The 27,073-nt window shown below is 41.2% G+C and overlaps 1 protein-coding gene across 1 annotated transcript in view; it reads right to left on the reverse strand.

Moving 5' to 3' along the window:
• Window positions 1-10,027: 10,027 nt before the first annotated feature.
• The window catches only part of LOC115208386 (vesicle-associated membrane protein-associated protein B), a 49,074-nt gene continuing 32,028 nt past the window's right edge, over window positions 10,028-27,073 (reverse strand). Inside the window, exons 3-6 of the mRNA XM_029776411.1 lie at window positions 15,831-15,934; window positions 14,789-14,869; window positions 13,758-13,940; window positions 10,028-13,182 (exon numbers count right to left, since the gene is read on the reverse strand). Of these exons, the coding sequence (XP_029632271.1) occupies window positions 13,027-13,182; window positions 13,758-13,940; window positions 14,789-14,869; window positions 15,831-15,934 (524 nt within the window). The 3' untranslated portion in view covers window positions 10,028-13,026. The remainder of the gene's footprint in view (window positions 13,183-13,757; window positions 13,941-14,788; window positions 14,870-15,830; window positions 15,935-27,073) is intronic.

The following is a 27,073-nucleotide window of genomic DNA, read 5'->3' on the forward strand; positions in this document are numbered from 1 at the left end:
CCGATTGATAAAAAATAGAATGGTTTGATTCACCCTGAAAGTTGCCACATTCATATCATCAACCCATGTTAATGTTGGAAGATTAGCGTACATATAATTATAACAGGGAGAATACTGTACAATAGTAGGCTATACCCTCATATATTGCCTGTATTAACCATGGAATTGTGTGATTACATGGGTTCAAACTGTTACAGCTTGGTCTGTACTCCATTCCATAAGGATTTAATTAGCCTACCTTTTAAATATTCTCAACTGTTACTAATGATCCATGACGGCATTAACAGAGGAAGCAAATGAAGGTAAATGAAAGAATGTAATTCATTGGAATGATAATGTAGGCTATACCAACTGAAGGGAACTAACAGTAAATTGGCAGTTGAATGTGTGTGGTTATTAGGCTTACTGACGGTCGATACTGATAGTGGCTAATATTTAACATGAGGAAAATATGAAACTGAGAATGTCAGGGTAGCCTAAAATAAAGACATTCGAGAGTGTTTATCCCCAACCTGGACTCATGGGTAGACGTAACATAGTAAATGTAAATCCGGAGCGCTCCAATTAGTATGATACATTTCAGAAAGTATTCATACCCCTCGACTTATTCCACATTTTGTTGTGTTACAGCCTGAATTCACAGCATAATGCAGCCACCATTATGCTTGAAAATATGGGGAGTGGTACTCCTTAATGCGTTGTATTGGATTTGCCCCAAACATAACACTTTGTATTCAGGACAAAAAGTGAATTGCTTTGCCTCATTTTTTTGCAGTATTACCTTGGTGCCTTGTTGCAAACAGGGGTGGCAGGTAGCCTAGGGGTTAGAGCATTCGGGTCAATAACTGAAAGATTGCTGGATCGAATCCCTGAGCTGACGAGGTAAAAATCTGTTGTTCTGCCCCTGAACGGTAGGCTGTCATTGTAAATAAGAATTTGTTCTTAACTGACTTGCCTAGTTAAATAAATAAACAGGATGCATTTTTTTGAATATTTTTATTCTGTACAGGCTGCCTTCTTTTCACTCAATTAGGTTAGTATTGTGGAGTAACTACAATGTTGTTGATCCATCCTCAGTTTTCTCCTATCACAGCCATTTACTCAGTTGAAGACTTATTGACTCAAGACATTTAAACTTTTCATTTTTTATTAATTTGTAAACATTTTGAAAAATATAATTCCACTTTGACATTATGGGGTATTGTGTCTATGCCAGTGACAAAACATCTAAATGTAATATATTTTTTAAATTCAGGCTGTAACTCAACAAAATGGGGAAAAAGTCAAGGGGTGTGAATACTTTCTGAAGGCACTGTATTAATTGGTGGATGCCCATCATCCATTTCGTATGATCTGTTACGAATTTGCAATATATATGATATGATACCAATTAAATTAGTTGTGGCTAAATGTAGCTTGATGGCTAGGTGGCTAATGATAAAGTTAGCTAGATGGCTAACGTTAGCTAAGCGGCTAACGTTAGCTAAGCTAGGGGTTAAGGTTAGGGTTAGCTAACATGCTAAGTAGGTGTAAACTTGCCGATTAGCTAAACTTGTCCATGAGATTTGAACATGTAACCTTTGGGTTGCTAGACGTTTGCATTATACACCCACCCCACTAAAATGCTTGCCTCAAGTAACATTTTGTCTTGTGTAACCTACCAAACGTAATATATCATTCTATTTTGAGTGTCCAGGATTTACGTTTACTATGTTACATCTAGTCTATGAGACCAGGATGCCATCCTTGCAAGTTAAAAGGCCGTACAATTTAAATTCTGCGAAAAAGGCACAGCATTTCATAAACTTTACTGTGGGAAAGTTTATATGCTTCAGTTTTCTGCCATAGGACTGGTTTCACATCTCTCCAGCGATTTTAAGGTTAAATAGATATAAAAGTGACATTTAAATGTACCTTATTCAACAGATTACTCATTTACCAAGCTCTTATCAAGTTGTAAATTACAGTGCATGGAGAATGTTGTTATTTCAATCAGAAGAAATCTAGTAGATGCTTTTTCCACTTGGAACCAGTAGGTTCGCTAGACCTTATTCATGGTTTCCTCACAGGTAAATGTGGTTGAATTATTAGTTAAGTCAAGGTCAGAATACAGCGTATCTGTAGACACCTCTGCAACACCTTCAGTTATTTGATCTCCACCCCAAACGAATAGCTGGTGAATAGCAAGCTATTCTCATGCTTAACTTTAAGGTCAGAATACGGGTAGAGAGAAAAGTGCAAAAAAGAGAAGTACTGTATGTTCCATTTACGCACACTTAACTCAGGTCGGAATTCCACCAATAATGCAGTATATTTTCTAACAAACAAAGCACAAAAAAAACAAGACCAATATTGACCAATGCCTTCAAAGCACAAGCAACAGACATTCCGATCGACTTCAGGTTGTGCAAATCAGGAACTGGATATCATGGAGGAAATGCAAACTTGTGTCTGTCAACAGGTTGACAAGAAACACATTGATTCTCATTGGTCCTGATCTAACGTGTCCATTTTTGATAGGAGGAAAACCAGACATGACCAGTGCACTAACTGGACCCTAGTTCAGAATGCTATTATACATTTTCCTCACGATGTTGGCGTGCCAACAAGCGAACTGCTGCCCAATATCCTCCAATATAACATTGGTGAACTCATTGTAGAGAGAAGACATAATAAATATGGTTTGTGTCATTGATTTACTAATTTTGATATTAAAAAAGAAGATATTGCTGTAATTATTGCATACTCGTGTCTATGTTTTTATCTGTTATATATGAATACTTTCTGTCCTTGGAGCTTCTTTCTCTTTTTAAATATTTCCACTAGATGTGTTATATTGATTAACTATTGAGCTGCATGAGAAATCATTTATATCATGATACATTAATGCCAAACTTTCAAAAGAAAAAAAGAGTTGTCTGTGAAAATAATAATTAGTCATAAATAATGATTGTGAAATGAATGATAATCATTATTAATCATGTTTAATGTTCATATCATACTCAATTATTAATCCTTAAGATAAAATAGTCACCTCAGTACTACAGTAAAGGTGGGATTCTTCCATTAAAGAAGCTTTCCAAACAATGGTCCAAGTTTGACTGCCCAGTTACTGGATAGGAGTGCTGCTATTTGATAACTAAACTGTCATATGGCTCACACATTATCTCCAACTTTTGGAGCATAACTCAGAGTAAAACACAGAGCAATATCTATTTTGATGCATTTGATTAGAATGCTCACAGTTAAGCCAGCCTATAACACAATGTACCCTCCTCAGCAGAAGTGGGAAATTGTGTAACTGCAGAGAGAATGAAGGACCATGTTGAGGATGAATTAAGATGCTTCCTGTTTCCACAGTTGAACCTCAATACAGGGCATCCCCATAAGGTCCCGATTGGTTGTTTGCAAGGACGGTTAGCTAGCTCAATCGCAGTCAACAGGTTATGTGAGGGCTGTTGCTTGTCTATGAAAGAAAAGCCTTGTTCTCTATGGGACCAAGTTTTCACTGTGAAGAGTCAAATTCACATGGTCAGATGTAGGCTTGCATTCATCGGGAGGGTCTGTTGAACAATCCCATGGGTGCATTTTGTTTCTAGCCTCAACCTTTCTGTGGTTGTCATTCAAAAGCACATAACAGGCTTCAAGTGAGGTCTACCTTTCAGCCATGTAGTGGGGGGAGGGGCACATTTATTCATGGTTAATTGGATTAAGGTTAGAGTTATGTCTAGGGTTGAGGCCCTAATCCTAGCTTCATGTCCACATTCCAGCCCAATGCTAAACCTAGCCTCAACCCTAACCCTAGCTTCATTTCAACTCCCAGCTCATTCCTAACTCTAACCATGACCCTAAACGTAACCTTCGCTTCATCTCCACATCTTGGTTCAACTCTTCTGCTGATGTCACTCAAAATAACATTAACTCTAGGTCAGGCTTCAAGTTAGGCCTACCTTTCTGCCATGTAGTGGGGGGAGGGGTACATTAATTAATTGGATTAAGGTTAGGGTTGAGGCCCTAACCCTAACTTCATTTCCACTCCCAGCTCAACCCTAACCGTACCTTAACCTTAACTCTAGCTTCATGTCCACATCCTAGATCAACCCGAAACCTAGCCTCTAGCCTCAACCCCAACTCTAGCTTCATGTCCACTCCCAGCTCAACCCAAAACCTAGCCCCAACCCTAGTTTCATATCAACTCCTGGCTCAACCCTTACCCTCACTTCATCTCAACATCTTGGCTTAACCCTAACACTAACTACTTGTCCTAACTCCAAAAGCAGAGCCAAGATGTGGAGGGTTCGGGTTATGGCTAGAGTTGAGCTTGGATGTGGACATGAAGCTAGGGTTATTTCTAGGGTTGAGTTTAGAGTTTGTATGTCTGTGAGTTTATATGTTTGTCAGTCTGTGTCTGCCTGCCTGTGGATGTCTTCCTGTCTGAGTTCATATGTCTGTCTGTCGAGAGATAGGACAGAGAAAGAGACAGAAGAGAGAGAGGGAGAATAGGGTGTCCTGTCTGTGATTCCTTTCTCTATTGGCTCCCGAGCGGCGCAGCGGTCTAAGGCACTGCATCTCAGTGCTTGAGGCATCACTACAGACACCCTGGTTCGATTCCAAACTGTATCACAACCGGCTGTGATTGGGAGTCCCATAGGGCGCGGCACACAATTGGCCCAGCGTTGTCTGGGTTTGGCCGATATAGGCTGCCATTGTAAATAAGAATTTGTTCTTAACTGACTTGCCTACAGTAGTTAAAAAGGTTAAATATATAAAATAAAAAATGTGTCCATATTGTGATGCTAATCTTCCCCCATTGAATGCAATGTATTCCCTTAGGCATCAACCCTATGACACTTACCTTTTCCCATTGACTGCAATGTATTGACATACCCATCAACCGTCACATCTTTTCCTATTGACATAAGCAACAACACTGTGATACTCATCTTCCACCCATTGAATGCAATGTATTCACTTAGGCATCAACCCTGTGACAGTTATCTTTTCTGAAAATGAACATTGACAGTCAGAGGCCGGGTGCTCAACAATCATCCTACTCCAACTATTGACAGGGATAATGTGGCATTTCTTATTTGTCAGTATGAATGAATGGATGAATGAAATTAGTGAGTCCTGCCTTGATGACTATATGCGCTATAGTCTTAAATTATTACTTGGAATAAACTGATAGTTAAAGCACTCCTTGTCCGGGAATGACATGCTAGCTAGTATTTGCACCTGCTAGCTAGCAGCATATCTACTTGATGTAACGAGTTTGCTAGTTAGCTATCTAGCTACATTACAAAGGTTTCTGCGTTCGAAATTGGGAGTAAATGTACAGCTTGCATTGATGGTATCATGTTTCTATAACTAGATAGATTACAAAAAAAATCTTTACTTGACAGCAGTTTGTCGGACAGAGATCTCTTTCGACCCGTCACCAGCTGTCTACTAAGTTACCTTAGTTACGGATAACGTGATTAGGGAACGTGATCAGCAAAGATGGATAGTACATAGGTTTTGATTGGTTCACAGTGTACTACTCTGCGACGTTTGCATGTCCAGCTAACGAACCTTTCAATAACTGACATTGCCAACAAACGGAAATGTGTAGAGAAGAATATACACAATAAGCAAAAACCAGCTCCTCCCTCAACAAAGATCAATCATCTTGAAAACTAAAGCAGATAGCTTGCTACATACAGCCCACCGCGTATTAGACTGCCTGAATGAGAAAGACTAAGCACTATAGAGAATGCAGTATGTTCCTATTCATTTAACTATGGGTCAGACGAACTCTAATTGTTTGCAAAACGGCCCTCTCTCCGAACTTAATGACCTGACGTTGAAAGTCTTCAAAACAACAAGTTGAACTGTACAATGTAGTCTCACTATTCGCCTCTATCCATAGGATTTATAGATACTGTGACGATTATCATTTTGGTTGGTAGTTGACCTGTCCATTTATATTATTTTTAAATCAGCATTGGAATAATAAAATAGGAAGACTGTAGCTGTTCTGTGAAAGAACGGACAAAAGATGGTAGCTGGCCCCGCTGGTGCAGAAAAAGCCGAAGAGGAGAAAAGAGGCATTTAAGGTACTTCCAAAGGCAACATACTGTTCTGATTAACTCCCGTCAGAATAGTGATGGTGGCTGCTAGCCCCATGAGGTAATCTTTCGGGTTTGAGCAAGTGTACTCCAGTCTTGGATTGAGAATCTAACGAAAACCGAGAGAGGGAGGGAGAGAAAAGATGACTGGCATTTATCAGAAAACGAATGTGCAGGATCTGTCATTAAATGGACTCTAAAGCCTCCTAAATCCATGTTCCACCACTGGGCCAATAACAAAAAATGGATCCACCCTGGTTGTGTACGGATTTGGCTGGGTGGAGGGTGGTGATGTTTGAGGAAGGGCAGGAGGACGGGTGAACGAACGCTTTTTCATAAATCTGTTTGCGGTTTCTGTTGCACGTCATAAAAATTGAGCGGCAGGCAAGGGCAAATTACGGGCCAACCTGTTTGCAATCAAGTCAGTGGCTCGTTAAAGGCATCATTAAACAGAAATGATTAAAAAAACAAACAAAAAAACATGTTTTAACAGATCCCCATTTGGTGAAACAGCGGCGCCCCGAATGCTTCCAGGGACATGTGTCATTGTGTCCAATGTTGGCTGCAGAGTTTGTTGAACGGCCTGTTCGTTGAGAGGTTGATTTAGGATGAAAGCTTAGCAAAACCAGAACTCCATTGTGATGCAATGGCATCTAAAAATGGCATCTAAAAATGGCATCTAAATGGCATCTAAAAATGTGTTCAGACATTCAATTATCTGGAGAGCTTCACCAACTGTGGGAAAGTTTGGATTCTGAAGTGGGGTCTCAGTTAAGTCTCATACTTTCTGCATTACTACAGGAAAATAATGCACCTTAAAATACATGGAAAAAAGACAAGAAAAACAATGCTGAGAAAGGTTTCCTTTCAGCGAAACAGGGTTTCCAAACCTCAACCATTTCAGTGGGTTTGTCTTACTAATGCCCTGGTAAGAGAATACTTCATCCCGTCTTTTGATTGTAGACTACTGAGAAAAATGTGCAACAAGGGCCAACATACTGAAATTGTTTTTGGAGCATCTCACCTCATATTCATTATGGTTGGCAGCCTTTAATCCTCTATATGCAGCAGAGCCCATACATTAACCCTTACAACAAAGCCAAAGTAGTGAAAAGCTTTACGTCACTGTTTGCACCAATGATTTCCATAGGCTTCCTCTCTCACACTTTCAAGCTCTGTTAAGAAAATCCAATTATTTTTGTGCGTATATGAGCTACAGCTGTCCCATAAAAATAACATCAGCTGTATGTTAGCTTCTCTGGCTCGGAGAATGCATTGCTATTATAAAATGTAAACTCCTTTCCTCGTTGAAACAAATGAAGAAAGTGCAGTGTTCGACCACAGAACTGCTGCCCTAGGCGTACTCTACTCGTCTCATTGGTTGCCTGGAGCAGGGTCCTGTATAACATTACCTAATGTTCATCTGGAAAAATGGAGGAGAAATCCTCAGTAAGTTACTCTCAACAAATCTATTAGGTCCCACTAGTCAACAGCCAGTACTGTTGTCTCCGATTGAGAAACAAGATCAAACTTGGTGGATTGAAGGACCCCCCAAAATAGCAATCTATTGTGAGGGCTCTGTTACTGTTAATGGAGAAAGCTTCAGCACAAAGAACTTAACATGGTCTTTACTTGACCATATTTACAGGTTGAAATGGGTTGTATGTATGCAATCTGTTTCTTTGTCAAACAAAATAATTCTGCCTTGAGGGCCATTCAAAATGTTCAGGGTTAAGCTTACAGGTCTGCAAGGAAAAACAAATAAAAGCTGAACATATGCTAGTTTATTTGTTGCTCAAGCTGTTGGAAGGAGGATTATTTTCCCCATGAGATTGAGCAAAAGTTAAACAATAGTCATTTCTTTGCCAACACTAATTATGGCATACAGTTAACACCAAGAAACTTATTTGATGGGGAATAAGTGTGCTTGATGCAGAGTTGAATGCAGTGTACTTGGACAGTAATGTTTTATATGTTTTCCAACTTAGAAACACAGCCATACATCCGTTTTATAGCACACACCTCAATGTGTACCAGATTAATTGAAATACAGTGGGAGAGACAGTGAGTCAGTTTACATGCACATTAATCATTCAATATTATACCGATTATGGCAATAGTCATGTAAACACTACTCTGATTTTCTTAATCGGTGAGGTCAAAATCAAAGTAAGAATAACACCTGGTTTTCTGAGCAATCTTTTGAATTATTAAGACATGTAAATGGCTTAATCAGAGTTCCAGCGGTGCATTTGATCTTTGCATGTGCCAGCACCGGTAGCGTAAGCCTCCTTATCTACGAGCGAAGTGAGTTTTGAAACATTTTAAGTATGCATCTTAGAAATAGTTTTCGCATACAAACTTTATATGTCCGAACTCAGAATCATATAGGCTTCGCAAAAAAAACACAAGTAGAATGTTTATTTTAATTGCCGATTTTCAGCTATTATTTCATCAGGTAGCCTGATTTCAGATGTGTCCATATAAACAGGATTATTAGTGAATTGGTTGTTCTTGCAAAGCATGTAAACATTTTAAACAAACTTATAATAAATCTGACTATCCATGTAATTTTACGCATTGTTGTTGAAGTCACAATCCTCGATTGGGAGGAGGAGGATAATCATTGAACTGGAGCACAAGTGGATACAGTCCTGATCTGCAACACACCTCATTGTCTCATCCTACAGAGGATACATTTTCTTGGAGGACTATATATATATATATATATATATATAAATTGAGTCAGCTAGCTACCTAGAGTTTTGCTTATGGGTTTCGACATTAGCACAACCTAATCTAGGGTTGAGATAATTCAGACCTAAAAGGCAATTTAGCCATAGACGGGAACTTTCTGGGACCTACTCCGTCAGTCTGCCAGCATTCAAATAGCCATGTTGTACACCGCAACTTACCCAAGCAAGGGCCAAAACTCAAACACAGAACATCTGTGGTTTACCTGTGGTCACAATGGGTAAAAAACATCTGTAGTGTTTCATCCACCAGACTAGCTTAAGGTCAGAGTCTGTGAGGTCAATTATTGGAAAACATCCATTGCCTCCTAAATCTCTATGACAAGTATTCTGTTGTAAATTCCTCCTTTAAGTGTATATAAACATTTCAATGGAAAATTGTCACGTCAACCCACAGTGCCAATGCTAAGGGGAATTTCTGATTCCCGCTTTCAGGTGCATCGCATGCGGTCGATTATCATTATTACAGTTGAGAACATTCCTTTGCGATTTTTATTATAAATTACACAATTCCCAAGCTGAATTGAAACACTTAAATTAGGGGTAATTTCCACAACGGTGTCTCCAGATGTACCTAGGCCACACCAACTTAAACTCCACAGCTGCTACAGACTTCAGGTGCACCTCAGAGGTTGTCCTGAGAGCACACTTCACCTAACTCATGCTTAACTACCGAAACCTCAAGTGCTGACAGAAAGTTGCAGGGTGTTAAAAATACAATAATATATGAATAAAACGTCTTATTCAACACCACTTTAAAGGCCAAGTGGTCATTAATTACCAGAAGGAACCCTTATTTTCAAAGTAAAAAATAAATGAACCGCAGCCAAATAAAGCAAAACTGAACAAGCTCATTAATGTAGCTATAGATATCAGTGGTGATGTATTGGCTGTGAGGGGAATGCTAATTTCAGATGCTAACATTTCCCCCTTTCAAATATTTAAGAAATTATTTGACTGGGAAAGTGGTGTCTTCCAACTGTCCTCCTTCGGACACAGTGATGAACTTGACACCAAACACCAGAAAAATTTGAACTTTGACTTGTGACAACCTAATGTGTTAGCTAGATGAAACCTGTCAACAGGGCTGTATTGTACTCATCTTCCTCAGTCAGATGGAGTATGGGCTGGATGGCTCGTTGAACAAATTGGAAATAACTTCACACATAATTTGGTAGAGGGTTTATTCATTGAATTTATTAAGATGCTACATAGTCCAACAAGGTTGGTTTTTATACACCATAGACTACTTGACTAGGAATATGCATTTTTCTTAGATATTTATATACATACAAAACAGTTGCCCGACTGTTTACATCAATCACGGTGATGGTCAGATACTCCAGGACAGGTCAATTGTAGTGTTTCCACAACTCCTGGGATGGTAGCTCAGCTCTAGCCTGGCTAACACGTGACTCACATGACTACACAGCGAGCTGTGACTCACGGTCAGGAAGACTTAGCTCAGGCCTGTTCTGCCCTCTCCCTAAGCAGCAAGTTATCCTTCACTCCGCTCACACGTAGATAGATACAGTAGGTTACACTCTCTCGCTTTCCTCAACTCTATACCTGCAAGTTACCCATTCTTTAATCCATAATAGGCAACAGTGAGATGAAATAAATTGAGTGTATGACATGAATCCTGTTAAGGACAAAACATTTAAATAGTAAAGAATGGTCCCTTCAGGATATAGCTTTTGTGTGCTTTCATTTTTTTTGTGAGTTGGCTAACTAACAAAACAGTTACATTGATAGATACTGGGAAAAAGCATTCTTGAGAATATAGTGCATTCAAATTAACATGACTTCAGTGCAGTGATGGGTATAACAGTTCAATGAGAAACAAAAAAAACAAGCATCAAAACCTATTGATGATGACTCTAGTGGGGCTGATGAAGACAATGACCATATAGTTGGAGAAGTGTTCTTTAAGAGTTAAGTGGACTGTCACAGCACGGTGAAAGGACAGCATAAACCATTCAAATGATGACTCACACACATTTGCCTGACAAGATCAACAAATGTATGGCTTGGAGAAGGAAAAAACCTGACAAAACAAAAAAGCAGGAACAGACCAATATCCCTGACATATGACTCACAGGCCTAAATCTGACAGCAGTATTGCACATTACTTTTGGGTTAGACCTCACCAAAACTCATTCACTTCTACATGCACCGTTTCGTCACTTCCTTCCTGCCATAGAATAACTTACCAATAGCGGTCACAAGGCAAAAGGATTATATCCAGTAACCCAGTCCCAACCGACCCAGAGTTCATTTAGCTGCGTTATTTTTTAAATAATGCCTCAATCCCTACAAAAAAACAACTTTCAAATCATAAAAACGCTACAAAAAAAACAATAATAATAATCTGAAGATTGAGTTGTGCAAACCTACAGCTGAAAAGAAACATTACAATGATAAAAGCTATTCAATTAAATAAAAAATGTCCCAAAATGTAACTCTTTTGGACGCATGCAATCAAGAATCTACTGCCAACTTGGGTATTTGCAATCAAAGGGGAGGGGTTTGCTGTATGGATTAAGGGTATTCCCCAATCGCCGGTCTATACAAAGCCTCTGATTGGAGGAGTCAGTTTGGTTGACAATAGCCCTGTGCGTATTGGTTTACAAGGATCCCCATTAGCTTTTGCCAAAGCAGCAGCTATTCTTCTTTGTCAGAAGCCGAGGGCATACTCAGTGTAAAGAATCGATAGTGACCCTCTAGTAATATGATGCAAGGTGCGCAGCACTCTTTTTGGCTCACCTCCTGTAGAAAATGATTGACAGAGATGCTTCAGAAATAGGTGGGGTTACCTACTTTCTGAAGCATCGCTGTCAATAATTTTCTACAGGAGGTGAGCCAAAAAGAGTGCTGCGCACCTTGCATCACTTTACTAGAGGGTTACTATCGATTCTTTACACTGAGTATGCCCACGGCCTCTTGGAAAAATAAACAATATGTGAAAACGACATTCACACAACGGAAACTGACTCAACTGCACCCACCGGTGTTTAGAAAATCCTTTGCTTTGAATTACTATCAATAGCTAGGTTTCCATCCAATTGGCGACAGATAATCATGCGAATATTCTAAAATCCGCATTAAAATAATTATGCACATTTTCCCACCAGAGATGTGTTTCCATCAAATTGACGGATAAAAGGCTGTGCGTGATGACATAGGGCACATAAAAATAACTTTTGCAGTTAAATTCCCCATGTACCGAATATACTGTACATATATATATATTTTTGAATAGGTTTCCATCGCATTTTCAAATCTACTGATGGTTTTTTTGTCACAAAAACTGTTGCGTTACCTAGCCTAGCGAATGTGCCCACTCTGGTCTTGGCACGTGCACTCTAGCCAAAATCTTGCAGATACAGTGTGGGTATAGCTTACTACATGATGAGATTATTATGGACAAAAGAACAAGATTATTTTTGTCATACAGCAGCCAAGCATCGATGATCATGTCACCAGAATAAGACCCCCCTCTATTTGTTGGAAAGGAGCATCAAGCTCATCACCGTGCACTTTCACCACCCTGTGAAGTTCATCATAACTTATTTCACCTGTAGCCTAATAAACTGAATGCTTTCCCGAGTCATAGTCGGAGGACCACATACTAGATCATCGCGTGACTCCAAGTTTACTTCGAAATGATGGTCATTATATCAATATTTGTGCATAAAGGCATTTCCACCACCATTTCACTGACACAAAAAGATCCCACCTTGTCTAGTGTATTTTGGTTTGTCGACATTTGGAAAGTTTACCGACAAATTTGCTGTTTCCATCCGGCTTGTCGTGACATTTATCCAGCGTACTTTACTCGCATAAAAAAAGTTGGATGGAAACCTGGTTAATGATCTGCATTTTTCTTCCTCCTACTCGTCATCTTGTATCGGTGGTGCAAGTATTTGTGAGGAAGGCCAGAATGATTATGTAATGATCAATTGCTTTTTTAACTCTCTCGTTGGTTTGTTCATAACATGATGGATTTTTTTTCCCGCATCTCCTTTTTTTATTAGTACAGAAATTAACGATTTCAAAACTACCCCATTGATATGGCATTTCTGAATACCAAAAATCCCAAATCCGTCGTTTGTTTCAATCCCCCGAAAGCATGCGGTTGGCCGTCTCTCGCTTGCCACTCGCTCTTACAAGACCAACTTGCCGATGATGACTCCGACCACGAAGAAGAGTACGATGAGGGCCACCGTGCGCAGGCTCAGCCCCTCCTCTTTCACCATGGAGTGGGAGGAGTGCTGGGAGGACATCACGTTGCTCTTCCTCATCCGCAGGCCATCGTCTTCCTGGAAGAGGGGGGGAGACAGAGAGAGGAGAAAGAGAGCGAGATGGATAGAGGGGGAGAGAGGGACAGATATGGAGAAATAGAAATGGGGAGGGGGTAGAGGTAGAAATGGAGAAAGAGAAAAAAAATATAGAAAGAGAGAAAGAGGGGGGAATGACCATCAGTATTATCCTCATCCTAAATCGTCACCAAAGCCCCTTTGGACTCCGCCAAGCGCCAGCTTTTAACACACTTCATTTCCCAACAGCGGGTGGGGGGGCTCTGTTAGTTTAATCTGGGCCCTGGGACGGGAGCTGCCAAGAGCCATTCCGCCTCTGGCACTACTTAAAAGGGGAGGTGGCGGGCGCCGGGAAGTGGGCTGCTTCTGAGTCACTCGTCGCCTTTCCCCTTTAAAGAGGCAATCTGGGATTGATTCATACATCGTTTTACTCTTCAATTATTGATACATAGCCATTGATTGAGTCATTGCATCCATATCCCTGTCAGTGAATTTGATAGTGGTTACTTATCCAGCCCCATCCCAAATAGCACCCTTTTCACTACAAAGGGGGGCATTTGGGACGCAGAATAACTTACCCTGATCTGTTTATTCTCTTCCCGTAGCCGCTGTGCCTCCATCTGCAACCTCTTACACTCCTCCATGATCTTCTTCACCTCGCCGTCGTCCAGGGTGGAGCTCATAGACTTCATGGACAGTGTGGATGACTCCGACTTGAGCAGGTTGGACGACATCATCTTGTTGGCGTCCATGTCATGGTGCTGTGGGTGGAGGGGTAGGAGGGTTTAAGTTTATTTAAACATCTCGGTACATATGCAGAAACATACTTAAAATGTGATGTCATACAATTGGGAATCAATATGGAGAAGGTGAATGTTACAAACTGCATTTGGTAACTTCTTCAGCTGCAGGCCCGGCTGGTAGTGATTGCAGTCATGACGTACACACCCACCCACCCACCCACCCACCCAATCCTACGCTGTGCAATCCCCCAATCCACCCGGGGAGCTTCCAAAAAGAGATACATTGCTGGGAGCAGCAACGTTGTGCCACATAGTTTGGAGTGAAAATGGAAACCAGCTTTTGTATCTCGCTATTCATAATTCACAAAAAACAACAGCCCAAGCACATTTTCCTCTTCATTTTGTTTATGGGGATTATATTTTCTGCTCATCCCGGGAGGAAATTATCTCCTAAAACCCGAGTGTGGTTTGCAGAGTAATCAGAACAATAATAAACTGTGTGTGACAAGTGAGAGTGGCCCAGGGAACTATGGCTATGGCTTGGCAAGGGGAGCTCTGCCTCTTCTCCACGGCACATTGTCCCGATGACAGGCCGACAGGGATTTTCTCCACTCGACTAAATCACCAGTTGTACAGGCATGTAATGGCTGAGATGGAGAGAAAAATAAGTGTGTGTGAGAGGCGGAAGAGGAAAGAGAGGACGACAGAAGGAGATGAGAACAGAGAGGAGCACTGAAAGAGGGAAGGAGAAAAGAGGGGGAAGCAATAAAGAGAAAGGCAGGTAGACAAAGAGACAAGTACATATAGAAACACTGCAAGAGAGAAGAAGACGAAGAGGGCGAGGTGAGAGAGACTATGGAACCCACCGTTTTCTCGTTCTCCGCTGGAAGCTCAAAGACACACCTCAGCTTGGAGTCCATCAGCTCCTCTGGCTTTGCCTCCTTCCACTGCAGACAGACATGGTGGAGAGAGACAGAGAGAAAATGGGGGTTAGAGTAGGGAGAGGTACAGCTGGGCCTGAGGTCGTGCCTGAAAAGCATCTCCCCGTCTGCACCAACTGCCATATCCACCAGGCCACAAAGAAGAGAAACATGGAGGGAGAGAGACCACAGCCAAGACTTGTCAGCAACGGCAAGGGAAACCACACTGGACAGTGGTTTACCGGCAGTGAGATTTGTTTCCCATTGTCCTCCTCCACTTGTGTGAAGTGTTTATCTAACCTTTCTGTTCTGTCACAATCAAGAGGGCTTGGCAAAAGCGTCGGCTTGATTTCAGGCTCGGCGGTGTCTAGTTTCTCACCATTCCTATGTGTGTTCCTGTGTGTGTTTCTTAATCGCAATATGAAACCAAATTCTCAAGAGTCCTGTCACTGCAGAGAAAGCCCACAAGAGATTGATTAGGCCTACTACTGCATGCAAACGAGACTGAAAGACAAACAGACAGATATTGTGTGAGAGAGAACAAAACCACACACAAAGCGGTGACAGTGGATATTGCATGCACTGTTTGTATGGTTTGTTGCTAGGTCCTCACTCAGGTTGTGGGCCTAGGGTCACGGATCCCCTATCCCTTCTTTGTCCTTATCTCCCTCAGGGTGTGACCTTAGGTCCTAGGCTGATATCTGGGTTCTATGGGACGCAAAGCGTGTGTGTGTGTGTGTGTCAGGTATGCACAATATATCAGTCATATTGGTATCAGCAGATAACTGTCAGGTATGCACGATATATTCATTATATCGGTAGATAATGATCAGGTATGCATGATATATCAGCCATAAGAGCATATGTGGTCAGGTAAATATCTGTTATTATTATCAGCCCGGATTTTCAGATTGGTGCATCTCTTCCCTAGTATGTGTATGTGTGTCATTGTGTGCGTGTGTGAGGACGGGTGATGGGACACACTCACCACTCCCTCCATGTCCGTCATTTCGGGGGGAGCCAACATGGACTGCACCATGAACTTGTGTTTGCTTTTCTCGTTGGGATCGTAGTCGAAAGGCTGCAGCATCACTGGAATACAGGGCACAGCAGAAAGAAACAAATACATTAACAGAATTGTGTTCATTAGGTACCAAATGGAAAAAAACAGACAAACAGGGAGGGACTACCTGGACCTATCCATTAAACACATATTTTTGTTTAGAATTTTAAAATGTTTTCCTATGGTGTGCCCTAATGAACACAACCTTCTGTAGGTCTATGAGAATTTGGGCAACAGAACGCCACTTTAGCTGAGTAGTGCGCATGTATGGAGCGATTTCAGTGCCAACAGAAATTGTATTCCAATTCCATAATTTTCATTTGTATTAGGATATTGAATTTGTAATGCACAAATTGAATTCATAAATTTTGCATTCAGTTTTAAAATTCAATTGAATATTGAAATTCCATATATTCAGTTTCAATACTGTAGTGTCTGTGTATCAAGTTTACAAACGATAATTTTAAAACATTGACGATTGGTGCCGTTTAAGATGAGGGATTTTTTTCTTATTTCTAATAGAGCAAAATGGATGACTATCATTCATATTCAATCCACCCAGCTCAATGTAACGTCGATAGGTTACATGATACTTGATACTCTAATTTGCCCTATACACATCATTAAGTTTATAACAAACAGCTCGAGAGACAAAAGTTGGAGTAATCAAGGTGACAGACAATGACACATTCAATACCACCTTGAACACTATTGCCTGCATCTAGCTGATCTGGGGCATAAGCATTAGTCCAAACAGTTGCAAAAACTATAACAAGTTTATTTAATTTTTTAGTTTCTATTCAGTGCAGATCGAGCAGCTTGCTATGGAGCAGGCAAGCTTTTAACATACATTGGACAGACGACTGAAATTTTGGGGAGAGAGCGAGAGAGGGTGGAGGAGGACACTTGGCATGAAGTGCAGGGGATGTTGTTGTTATGACAGCATCATCTGAATTAGGCCCACATAATTATACCTACAGAGGAGCGGCTTCTATGAATGAACTTTGAATGTCTGAACTTCAGAAAGTTAGGTTAACGTTGGACCAGCTAGCTAGCTAACAAGCTTGTGTGTGCAGAGCAGCACCAGAATAAAAATAAAAACACGTCTTACCTTTTTGTACTTAATAAATCCATTGTGAAACGTGATAACTATAGTATCTTTAACTAGCATTGAAAAGGTTAATCCATTATTTTCCAATTAAAAATCTCCCTAATTTCTGTATCATGCTTGTAACGTCAGTAGGCTACTAGACTATGCTTCCGAGGGGGAGAGGCTGGTTGCCTACACACACACAGATTTTCAGGCAGTGAGGCAGACACTGGAATACGTTTGAGTGACAGAGGGCCTTTGCATAGGCACTGTGTTGCATTTTTTTGTGGGACTGAAAAACAGTTCTGATTCTGTTCCTTGAAAATGTTTGTTATTTTCCGTTTTTTGGTTCTGTTCCCTGAACCGGTTCCAACCCCTGGTTGTCACCATATTAACGTTATAGTCAACAAACTAGAACTAACGCGTTAGTGAACCCACAATCCAATCCATGTACAGCAAGCAGTTTAGCAGTTACACCGGTGGGTCCCGATGGCAATAAATAAATAAAACTGAAAGCTTACAATAACTTGGAAGAGTTGCAGAGTTGGATAGCCTTTGCCAGTTAGCTAACATAAATAGCATTCTTCTCTGTTTGAGTCAGGTTGTTGAATACTAAATGACCTGCATTAACTATGTGAAAGGTAAAATAAGAAGAAAAAAATCTAACGAAATACAGCTAGCTCTCTCTCGCTCTGCTGCTTCTCTTTAATTAGTTAAACTGTTGTCTTTCTCTCTCCGAGTCAACTACTCACCACACTTTATGCACTGCTAGCTAGCTGTAGCTTATGTTTTCAGTACTAGATTCATTCTCTGATCCTTTGATTGGATGGACTAGATGTCAGTTCATACTCCAAGAGCTCTGATAGGTTGGATGACGTCCTACGGAAGTCTATGGAAGGGGGTGAGAACTGAGCCTCTTAGGTTTTGTATTGATGTACCCAAAGGAGGATGGAAAATAGCTGTCCTGCGGCTACACCATGGTGCTACCCTAGAGAGTGCTGTTGAGGCTACTATAGACCATTGTAAAACAGTGTATTTTAGTCAGTTATTTGGTGATATGAATATACAGCTGGAGTCAGAAGTTTACATACACCTTTGCCAAATGCATTTAACCTGTTTTGGAGACTGGTTTTTGTTTGGAATTTTGGATGACTGACGTGCCCAAAGTAAACTGCCTGTTACTCAGGCCCAGAAACTAGGATATGCATATACTTTGTAGCATTGGATAGAAAACACTGAAAAGAATAATGTCTGTGAGTATAATAGAACTGATATAGCTGGCAAAAACCCAAGGAAAATCCACCCAATTATTTTTTTTTTAGGTCACAGGCCATTTCAGTGCTAGCCTATGGGAAATACAAATAGATAGGACCCAGATTGCAGTTCCTATGGCTTCCACTAGATGTCAAGTCTTTATAAAGGGTTTCAGGCTTGTTTTTTGAAAAATTAGCAAGTAGTTCGAAGAACTCCAAGGTGTCTCATTAGAAAAGTAGTCTTGTTGACGCGTGAATGAGGTGCGCACGCTTTGTCATTTATCTTCCCTATTGAACATACTATTCTCCAGCTTAAATATTATCGTTTATTTAGATTTGGATTCGTTTGTATGCATGTTGAACGAGTGGATTACTGAGATCATTGGCGCCAACTAAAACTATTTTGGATATAAAGAAAGGACTATCGAACAAAACAACCATTCATTGTGTAGCTGGGACCCTTGGGATTGCAAACAGAGGAAGATCTTCAAAAGTTAAGTGATTCATTTAATCTCTATTTGTGATTTTGTGACGCCTGTGCTGGTTGAAAAAGTATTTTGGTGTGGGGCGCAGTCCTCAGATAATCGCATGGTATGCTTTTGCCGTAAAGCCTTTTTGAAATCTGACAACGCGGTTGGATTAACAAGAAGTTAAGCTTTTTCATTAATGTTTAATATTACGATTTTTGTGCTCTGTAATTTCACCGGATATTGTCATAGGTGTCCCGCTAGCGGTTCATGCGCCAAGAGAGGTTAAACTCAGTTAGCTGACATAAATAGCATTCGTCTCTGAGTCAGGTTGTTGAATACTAAATGACCTGCATTAACTACATGAAAGGTAAAATAAGAATTCCTGACATTTAATCCTAGTAAAAATGTCCCGTCTTAGGTCAGTTAAGATCACCACTTTATTTTAAGAATGTGAAATGTCAGAATAATGGTAGAGTGATTTATTTCAGCTTTTATTTATTTCATCACATTCCTAGTGGGTCAGACGTTCACATACACTCAATTAGAATTTGATTGTATTGCCTTGAAATTGTTTAACTTAAGACAAATGTTTCGGGTAGCCTTCCACAAGCTTCCCACAATAAATTGGGTGAATTTTGGCCCATTTGTCCCGACAGAGCTGGTGTAACTGAGTCAGGTTTGTTGGCCTCCTTGCTCGCACACAGTTTCAGTTCTGCCCACAAATTTTCTACAGGCTTGAGGTCAGGGCTTTGTGATGGCCACTCCAATACCTTGACTTTGTTGTCCTTAAGCCATTTTGCCACAACTTTGGAAGTATGCTTGGGGTCATTATCCATTTGGAAGACCCATTTGCGACCAAGCTTTAACTTCCTGACTGATGTCTTGAGATGTTGCTTCAATATATCCACATAATTTTCCTGCCATCTATTTTGTGAAGTGCACCAGTCCCTCCTGCAGCAAAGCACCCCCACAACATGATGCTGCCACCCAGAGGACATTTCTCCAAAAAGTACGATCTTTGTCCCCATGTGGAGTTGCAAATCGTAGTCTGTCTTTTTTATGGCGGTTTTGGAGCAGTGGCTTCTTTCTTTCTGAGCGGCCTTTCAGGTTCTGTCGATATAGGACTCGTTTTACTGTGGATATAGATACTTTTGTACCGGTTTCCTCCAGCATCTTCACAAGGTCCTTTGCTGTTGTTCTGGGATTGATTTGCACTTTTCGCACCAAAGTACGTTCATCTCTAGGAGACAGAACGCGTCTCCTTCCTGAGCGGTATGGGCCTGTGTGGTCCCATGGTGTTATTACTTGCGTACTATTGTTTGTACAGATGAACGTGGTACCTTCATGCATTTGGAAATTGCTCCCAAGGATGAACCAATTTTCTGGAATTTTCCAAGCCGTTTAAAGGCACAGTCAACTTAGTGTATGTAAACTTCTGACCCACTGGCATTGTGATACAGTGAATTATAAGGGAAATAATCTGTCTGTAAACAATTGCTGGAAAAATGACTTTGTAAACTTCCGACTTCAACTGTATTTTGTATAGTTTTATCTAAAAATTATAACTTTAATGTTTCACTATTTACACACACACACACACACACACACACACATTTCTTTACACTGTAGGATGACCCTCTTCCTCTTAGGAACCTCTACTGATTTCAGGCTTATCAAAGCTTCATACACTGCTCAAAAAAATAAAGGGAACACTTAAACAACACAATGTAACTCCATGTCAATCACACTTCTGTGAAATCAAACTGTACACTTAGGAAGCAACCCTGATTGACAATAAATGTCACATGCTGTTGTGCAAATGGAATAGACAACAGGTGGAAATTATAGGCAATTAGCAAGACACCCCCAATAAAGGAGTGGTTCGGCAGGTGGTGACCACAGACCACTTCTTATGCTTCCTGGCTGATGTTTTGGTCACTTCTGAATGCTGGCGGTGCTTTCACTCTAGTGGTAGCATGAGACGGAGTCTACAACCCACACAAGTGGCTCATGTAGTGCAGCTCATTCAGGATGGCACATCAATGCGAGCTGTGGCAAGAAGGTTTGCTGTGTCTGTCAGCGTAGTGTTCAGAGCATGGAGGCGCTACCAGGAGACAGGCCAGTACATCAGGAGACGTGGAGGAGGCCGTAGGAGGGCAACAACCCAGCAGCAGGACCGCTACCTCCGCCTTTGTGCAAGGAGGAGCAGGAGGAGCCCTGCAAAATGACCTCCAGCAGGCCACAAACGTGCATGTGTCTGCTCAAACGGTCAGAAACAGACTCCATGAGGGTGGTATGAGGGCCCGATGTCCACAGGTGGGGGTTGTGCTTACAGCCCAACACCGTGCAGGACGTTTGGCATTTGCCAGAGAACACCAAGATTGGCAAATTCGCCACTGGTGCCCTGTGCTCTTCACAGATGAAGCAGGTTCACACTTAGCACATGTGACAGACGTGACAGAGTCTGGAGACGCCGTGGAGAACATTCTGCTGCCTGCAACATCCTCCAGCATGACCGGTTTAGTGGTGGGTCAGTCATGGTGTGGGGTGGCATTTCTTTGGGGGGCCGCACAGCCCTCCATGTGCTCGCCAGAGGTAGCCTGACTGCCATTAGGTACCGAGATGAGATCCTCAGACCCCTTGTGAGACCATATGCTGGTGCGGTTGGCCCTGGGTTCCTCCTAATGCAAGACAATGCTAGACCTCATGTGGCTGGAGTGTGTCAGCAGTTCCTGCAAGAGGAAGGCATTGATGCTATGGACTGGCCCGCCCGTTCCCCAGACCTGAATCCAATTGAGCACATCTGGGACATCATATCTCGCTCCATCCACCAATGCCACGTTGCACCACAGACTGTCCAGGAGTTGGCGGATGCTTTAGTCCAGGTCTGGGAGGAGATCCCTCAGGAGACCATCCGCCACCTCATCAGGAGCATGCCCAGGCGTTGTAGGGAGGTCATACAGGCATGTGGAGGCCACACACACTACTGAGCCTCATTTTGACTTGTTTTAAGGACATTACATCAAAGTTGGATCAGCCTGAAGTGTGGTTTTCCACTTTAATTTTGAGTGTGACTCCAAATCCAGACCTCCATGGGTTGATAAATTGGATTTCCATTGATTATTTTTGTGTGATTTTGTTGTCAGCACATTCAACTATGTAAAGAAAAAAGTATTTAATAAGATTATTTCATTCATTCAGATCTAGGATGTGTTATTTTAGTGTTCCCTTTATTTTTTTGAGCAGTGTATATAAAACTTCTCAGACGCATTCAGATTCGGTTTAAAAACGCAGTTCTCTAAATTCATATTCTAAATCTGAGACAACATCCTGATACTTTGCCAGTAAGGAAAGGTAGATGAGAACAGATCGAATCAAACACTCTGTGGTAAACAGAAACTTATGGCGGTTTCTGAAGCCAATGTAGAATGCTGATTTTATTGTCTTCCATTGAATTTGGCTCTAGCATTTGAATTTGTCCCACATAAGATTAGTTGAATAGCCCTGTCTCATTCCACATTCATTTTTCATTCTAAATTCAAATCTGCTGCTGATTGAGCTCATGAGCTGGGCCTCTCTGAGCTGGATCTGTGTGTGTGTGTGTGTGTGTGTGTGTGTGTGTGTGTGTGTGTGTGTGTGTGTAAATTATGTATGTCTGTTCCTGAGCAGAACTAAAAGGGAGACTGGACATCTACCACCCCACTATCAGTGGGGGTGCAATGTATGCCTTTTGTCACCCCACTTTTGATCTGAAATTCCGATTAACCACTAATTATACTGTACAAAATATAAACAAGTAAAGCATTGGTCCCATTTTTCATGATGAAATAAAAGATCCCAGAAATGTTCCATACGCACAAAAAGCTTATTTATATGAAATGTTTTGTTATCATCCCTGTTAGTGAGCATTTCTCATTTGCTAGGATAATCCATCCACCTGACAGGTGTGGCATATCAAGAAGCTGATTATTACACAGGTACACCATGTGCTGAGGACAATAAAAGGCCACGCTAAAATGTTCAATTTTGTCACACAACACAATGCCAAATATGTCTCAAGTTGAGGGAGCGTGCAATTGGCATGCTGACTGCAAGAATGTCCACCAAAGCTGTTTCCAGAGAATTTAAATGGTAATTTCTCTACCACAAGCCGCCTCCATCGTTTTAGAGAATTTGGTAGTATGTCCAACCGGCCTCACAACCGCAGACTACGTGTAACCACGCCAACCAGGGACCTCCACTTTCGGCTTCTTCACCTGCGGGATCGTCTGGACAGCTGATGAAACTGAGTATTTCTGTCTGTAATAAAGCTCTTTTGTGGGGGAAAATTCTTTCTGATTGGCTGGCTCCCCTGCCCAGTCATGTGAAATCCATAGATTTGGGCCTAAAATATTTATTTCAATTGATTAATTTCCTTTTATGAACTGTACAGTATGTAACTCAGTAAAATATTTGAAATTGTTACATGTTGGGTTTATATATTTAAGCATTACTTTTCGTTTTTGAAGATTAAAAGCATTTGAGATAATGTATTAATATTCATCTTAAAAAATATCAGCTATGACATAGCCAATGAATATATAGCACAACTTTGGACTTCACCCCCTACATTTTTACGGAGTGAGTTTCTCTTCTCCTCCGGCTACGGCCATGCAGTGCGGCTCGCAAAAGTGATTGCTGTCCTCGTTATGAAATTATTAACTTTACCCTGTATATCTAAAAATTACTATATACACTGATTGTTTAAAGCAAAACTACCAAAACAATTGCTGATTGTGAACCTGAACTATGTAAAAATCTAATTTATGCTAAGCTATGATCATCAGGTAGCTTATAGCCAGATAAGAGTTGGGCCTCTGGTAGCTAACTTTTATTCCGGTAAAACACCATTTTCAACAGCGCATTTGATAACAACCTAGCAAATTACAGTGGTTGTCACTCAACTAATAAAGCCTAATATTGCACAAGCCATTTTAACAGCATTTGAATGCTGAAGGTGACACGCAGATATGCCTGATCAGAAATATGCCTACCTCTCTTTGGTCAGCAAGCAAAGCAGCGCATAGAGCACAGTTTGACTAGGCTACTGATATTGCCTAGGGTTATTCGACATGCAAAATGACTTGTAGATCAATGACTGTCAACGCAGTTACATACTTAGTTCGACACTGAAGGAGGGTTCACATCAATTGTCAAAGATTACTTATTTTCAGATCAATAAAAATAAAGTATATTAGCAAAAAATATTGTGAACCCGCGATTGGTAACATTTTAACAGATTTTTCTGACGGAAGCATGCTACATTTAGATCGGTTTGAGGTCTTGCGGACCGATGCACTCAACATTTGAACCGGGGACCGATGCGTATTGGTGAATTGTTACATCCCTACTATTTATTCTTGCTCTTGTGACTGAATGGGTTCGAATCATCTTCTGCATGTCACAAGACTGTTAGCCCACTTAGCTAAAGCGCATAGGGAAGAGTTCAGGAAGCTAACACAAGGTTCCAGCAAGGTTACTTATCGAACCATTTCACGCCCCTTTGTACTGATACTCAGAGATCGCGGCACCAATATAACTGACTGGGTTCGAAATCCGGCCTACTGCACAACAACACTTTCAGTGGCAAAGAGAAGCATAAGGATCTGTGCACCCCATTTAATGAGAGTGCAACAGAGGTGGTTTGCAGATCCATGCGATGAGCAACCTTGCCTGAGACCTGAAGACATGTTAGTTTGATGAGATTCTAACCCAGGTCTCCTGTGCACCAGACAATGCAACTGTTCATGTCTCAGCAAATTACTCATCACACAAGTGTGGTCACCTAACCACCGGTTACACTTCACCCCCCTTTGACCTCCTCCTTGAAGAACTCCATCCAAGTAACAGGACCAATGCCTAGGCAGCTCAACAGACTAGCACAGTCTTAACCCAGTCAGTCACACTACCCTTACAATGAGTACCTTTGCTGGAGACTTGAAACTAACACGTCTAACTAACACATCTTCAGGTTGCTCATTACATAAGCATGGATCACCAAACCACGCTGTTTTGATGAGTAACCTTGCTGGATCTTGAAGACTTGTATTAGTGTAGTAGATGGGGAAGCGGTACTCGCTATGCAGGCAGCGTGACGCCCTTTACAATGGTGCCACTGGACACGGATCTACAGTTGTGCTGAGCTCAACCACTGGGGTCACTGTGGACTGAGTTTGGGGGGGGCGAATGTAGCAGATGGGGATCTGTGCAACTCACTCATCAGCCTGAAGTGTCACTCCTTGCACAATTGAATAAGGTATTTTTCAATAGCGCGGTGGGTTGGAATGCTTCACAAGGGCAGTCGTATGTTTGCGAGGCAGAGGTCCTGAGTTCGAGTCTCGGTATGAGCTGAATCAGGTGGAAGCAGTAACCTACCCGTTAACTTTTTTGGGATAGGGGGCAGCATTCAGAATTTTGGATGAAAAGCGTGCCCAAAATAAACTGCCTGCTTCTCAGGCCCAGAAGCTAGGATATGCATATAATTGGTAGATCTTGATAGAAAACACTAAAGTTTCCAAAACGGTTAAAATAATGTCTGAGTATAACAGAACTGAAATGGCAGGCAAAAACCTGAGGAAAATCCATCCAGGAAGTGCTATTATTTTGAAATGGGTGTTTTTCCATTGAAAGCCTATCCACCATTTAAAGGGATAGGACCCAGATTCCGTTCCCTATGGCTTCCACTAGCTGTGAACAGTCTTTAGACATTGTTTCAGGCCTTTATTCAGAAAAATTAGGGAGAATGAGCAGTTTCAATGAGAGGCCAGTGGAAAGTCCCCAACCTGTTTGGTGCGCAATCCCGAGAGTGCGCCTTTCTTTGTTTTTCTTTTATATTGACGACGCTTTTGTCCGGGTTGAAATATTATCGATTATTTAGGCTAAAAACAACCTGAGGATTGATTATAAACATCGTTTGACATGTTTCTACGAACTTTACGGATACTATTTGGAATTTTCGTCTGCCTCTTGTGACCGCATTTGAGCCATTGGATTACTGAACAAAACGCGCCAACACAATGGACATTTTTGGATATAAAAAGGGACTTTAATCGAACAAAAACATTTATTGTCTAACTGGGAGTCTTGTGAGTGCAACCATGCAAAGATCAAGGGTAAGTGATACATTTTATTGCTATTTCTGACTTTCGTGACTAATCTACTTGGCTGCTAACTGTTTGTAATGTTTTGTGTGCTGAGCGCTGTCCTCAGATAAATCGCATGGTTTGCTTTCGCCGTAAATGCCTTTTTGAAATCTGACACGGTGGCTGGATTAACAACAAGTTAAGCTTTATTTTGATGTATTGCACTTGGGATTTCAAGAAAGTTAAATATTTATAGTAATTTAATTTTAATTTGGCGCTCTGCAATTTCACCGGAAGTTGTCGAGGTGATCCACTGATCCATAAGAAGTTAAGCAAGCAACAGGGTATCCAGATGTTCATATCGTCGTTACAGGATTTACGGTATTACCAGCTTAGTACATAAGGGGCCACAAAAACGCCTTGCTTTTTCATTGTACACTCAATTAGCCTACTTCTGTGGCTGCCAGCCAAATAGTGTTGCCATCAGATTAAAATTATGCTATTTTCTGCTGAATGTGCTGCATGAATGTATTTTCTGTGAAGGAAAACTATAGTTGCATGTCCCTGATCACTCTACTCAAGCAAAAAAACACTTGACTTTCAATATAAAACGTGACCCGTCAATACACAAGTTGGACTCACATGCTCCCGCTTTCTCCAGTTGTGCCATTTACAAACAAACATGTGACTGACTCAACTGTTCTGGGAAACTATGGTAAGCTTCATAATGTCAAATAACGTGACAGGTGAAATGAAGAATGCAAACTGCTTTATCTTCTAACATATTGCACAAGTTGACTGCAGGTATTTACTTAAAAAAGTAGCTACAAATATTAAAATATAAAGAAAAACATAAGAAATAGATGCAACGGTTTTGAAAACCATTTGCAAATACCCCGGTATATGGTTTACCGCCCAAGGCTAGCAAGCAGCGTGTCGTCCTTTACATGAACTTCCTGAATATATCCCTATAGGCTTTAGCTAATATTCTTATGGGGGGCAAATGGCGTGTTTTGTGACACTCCCTTCTAACGTGTCCTGCGCTGCCTGTGTTCATTATAGGATGGGAACAGAAGGTACACCCATGTTCTAGAGTCTTAGCTTTTAGGAATAGCTTATAGGCAAAACGGTTTAAACGCTAGAGCCAAATAAAAAGAAAATAAATGTAACATGCCACATTGGCTTCAGACCACAAAGAGTGTTTGATTCTCTCTCTTCTCCTCTACTTTTCCTG

Source organism: Salmo trutta, chromosome 14 (genome assembly GCF_901001165.1).
Source record: "Salmo trutta chromosome 14, fSalTru1.1, whole genome shotgun sequence".
In the NCBI taxonomy this organism is placed as follows: domain Eukaryota; kingdom Metazoa; phylum Chordata; class Actinopteri; order Salmoniformes; family Salmonidae; genus Salmo; species Salmo trutta.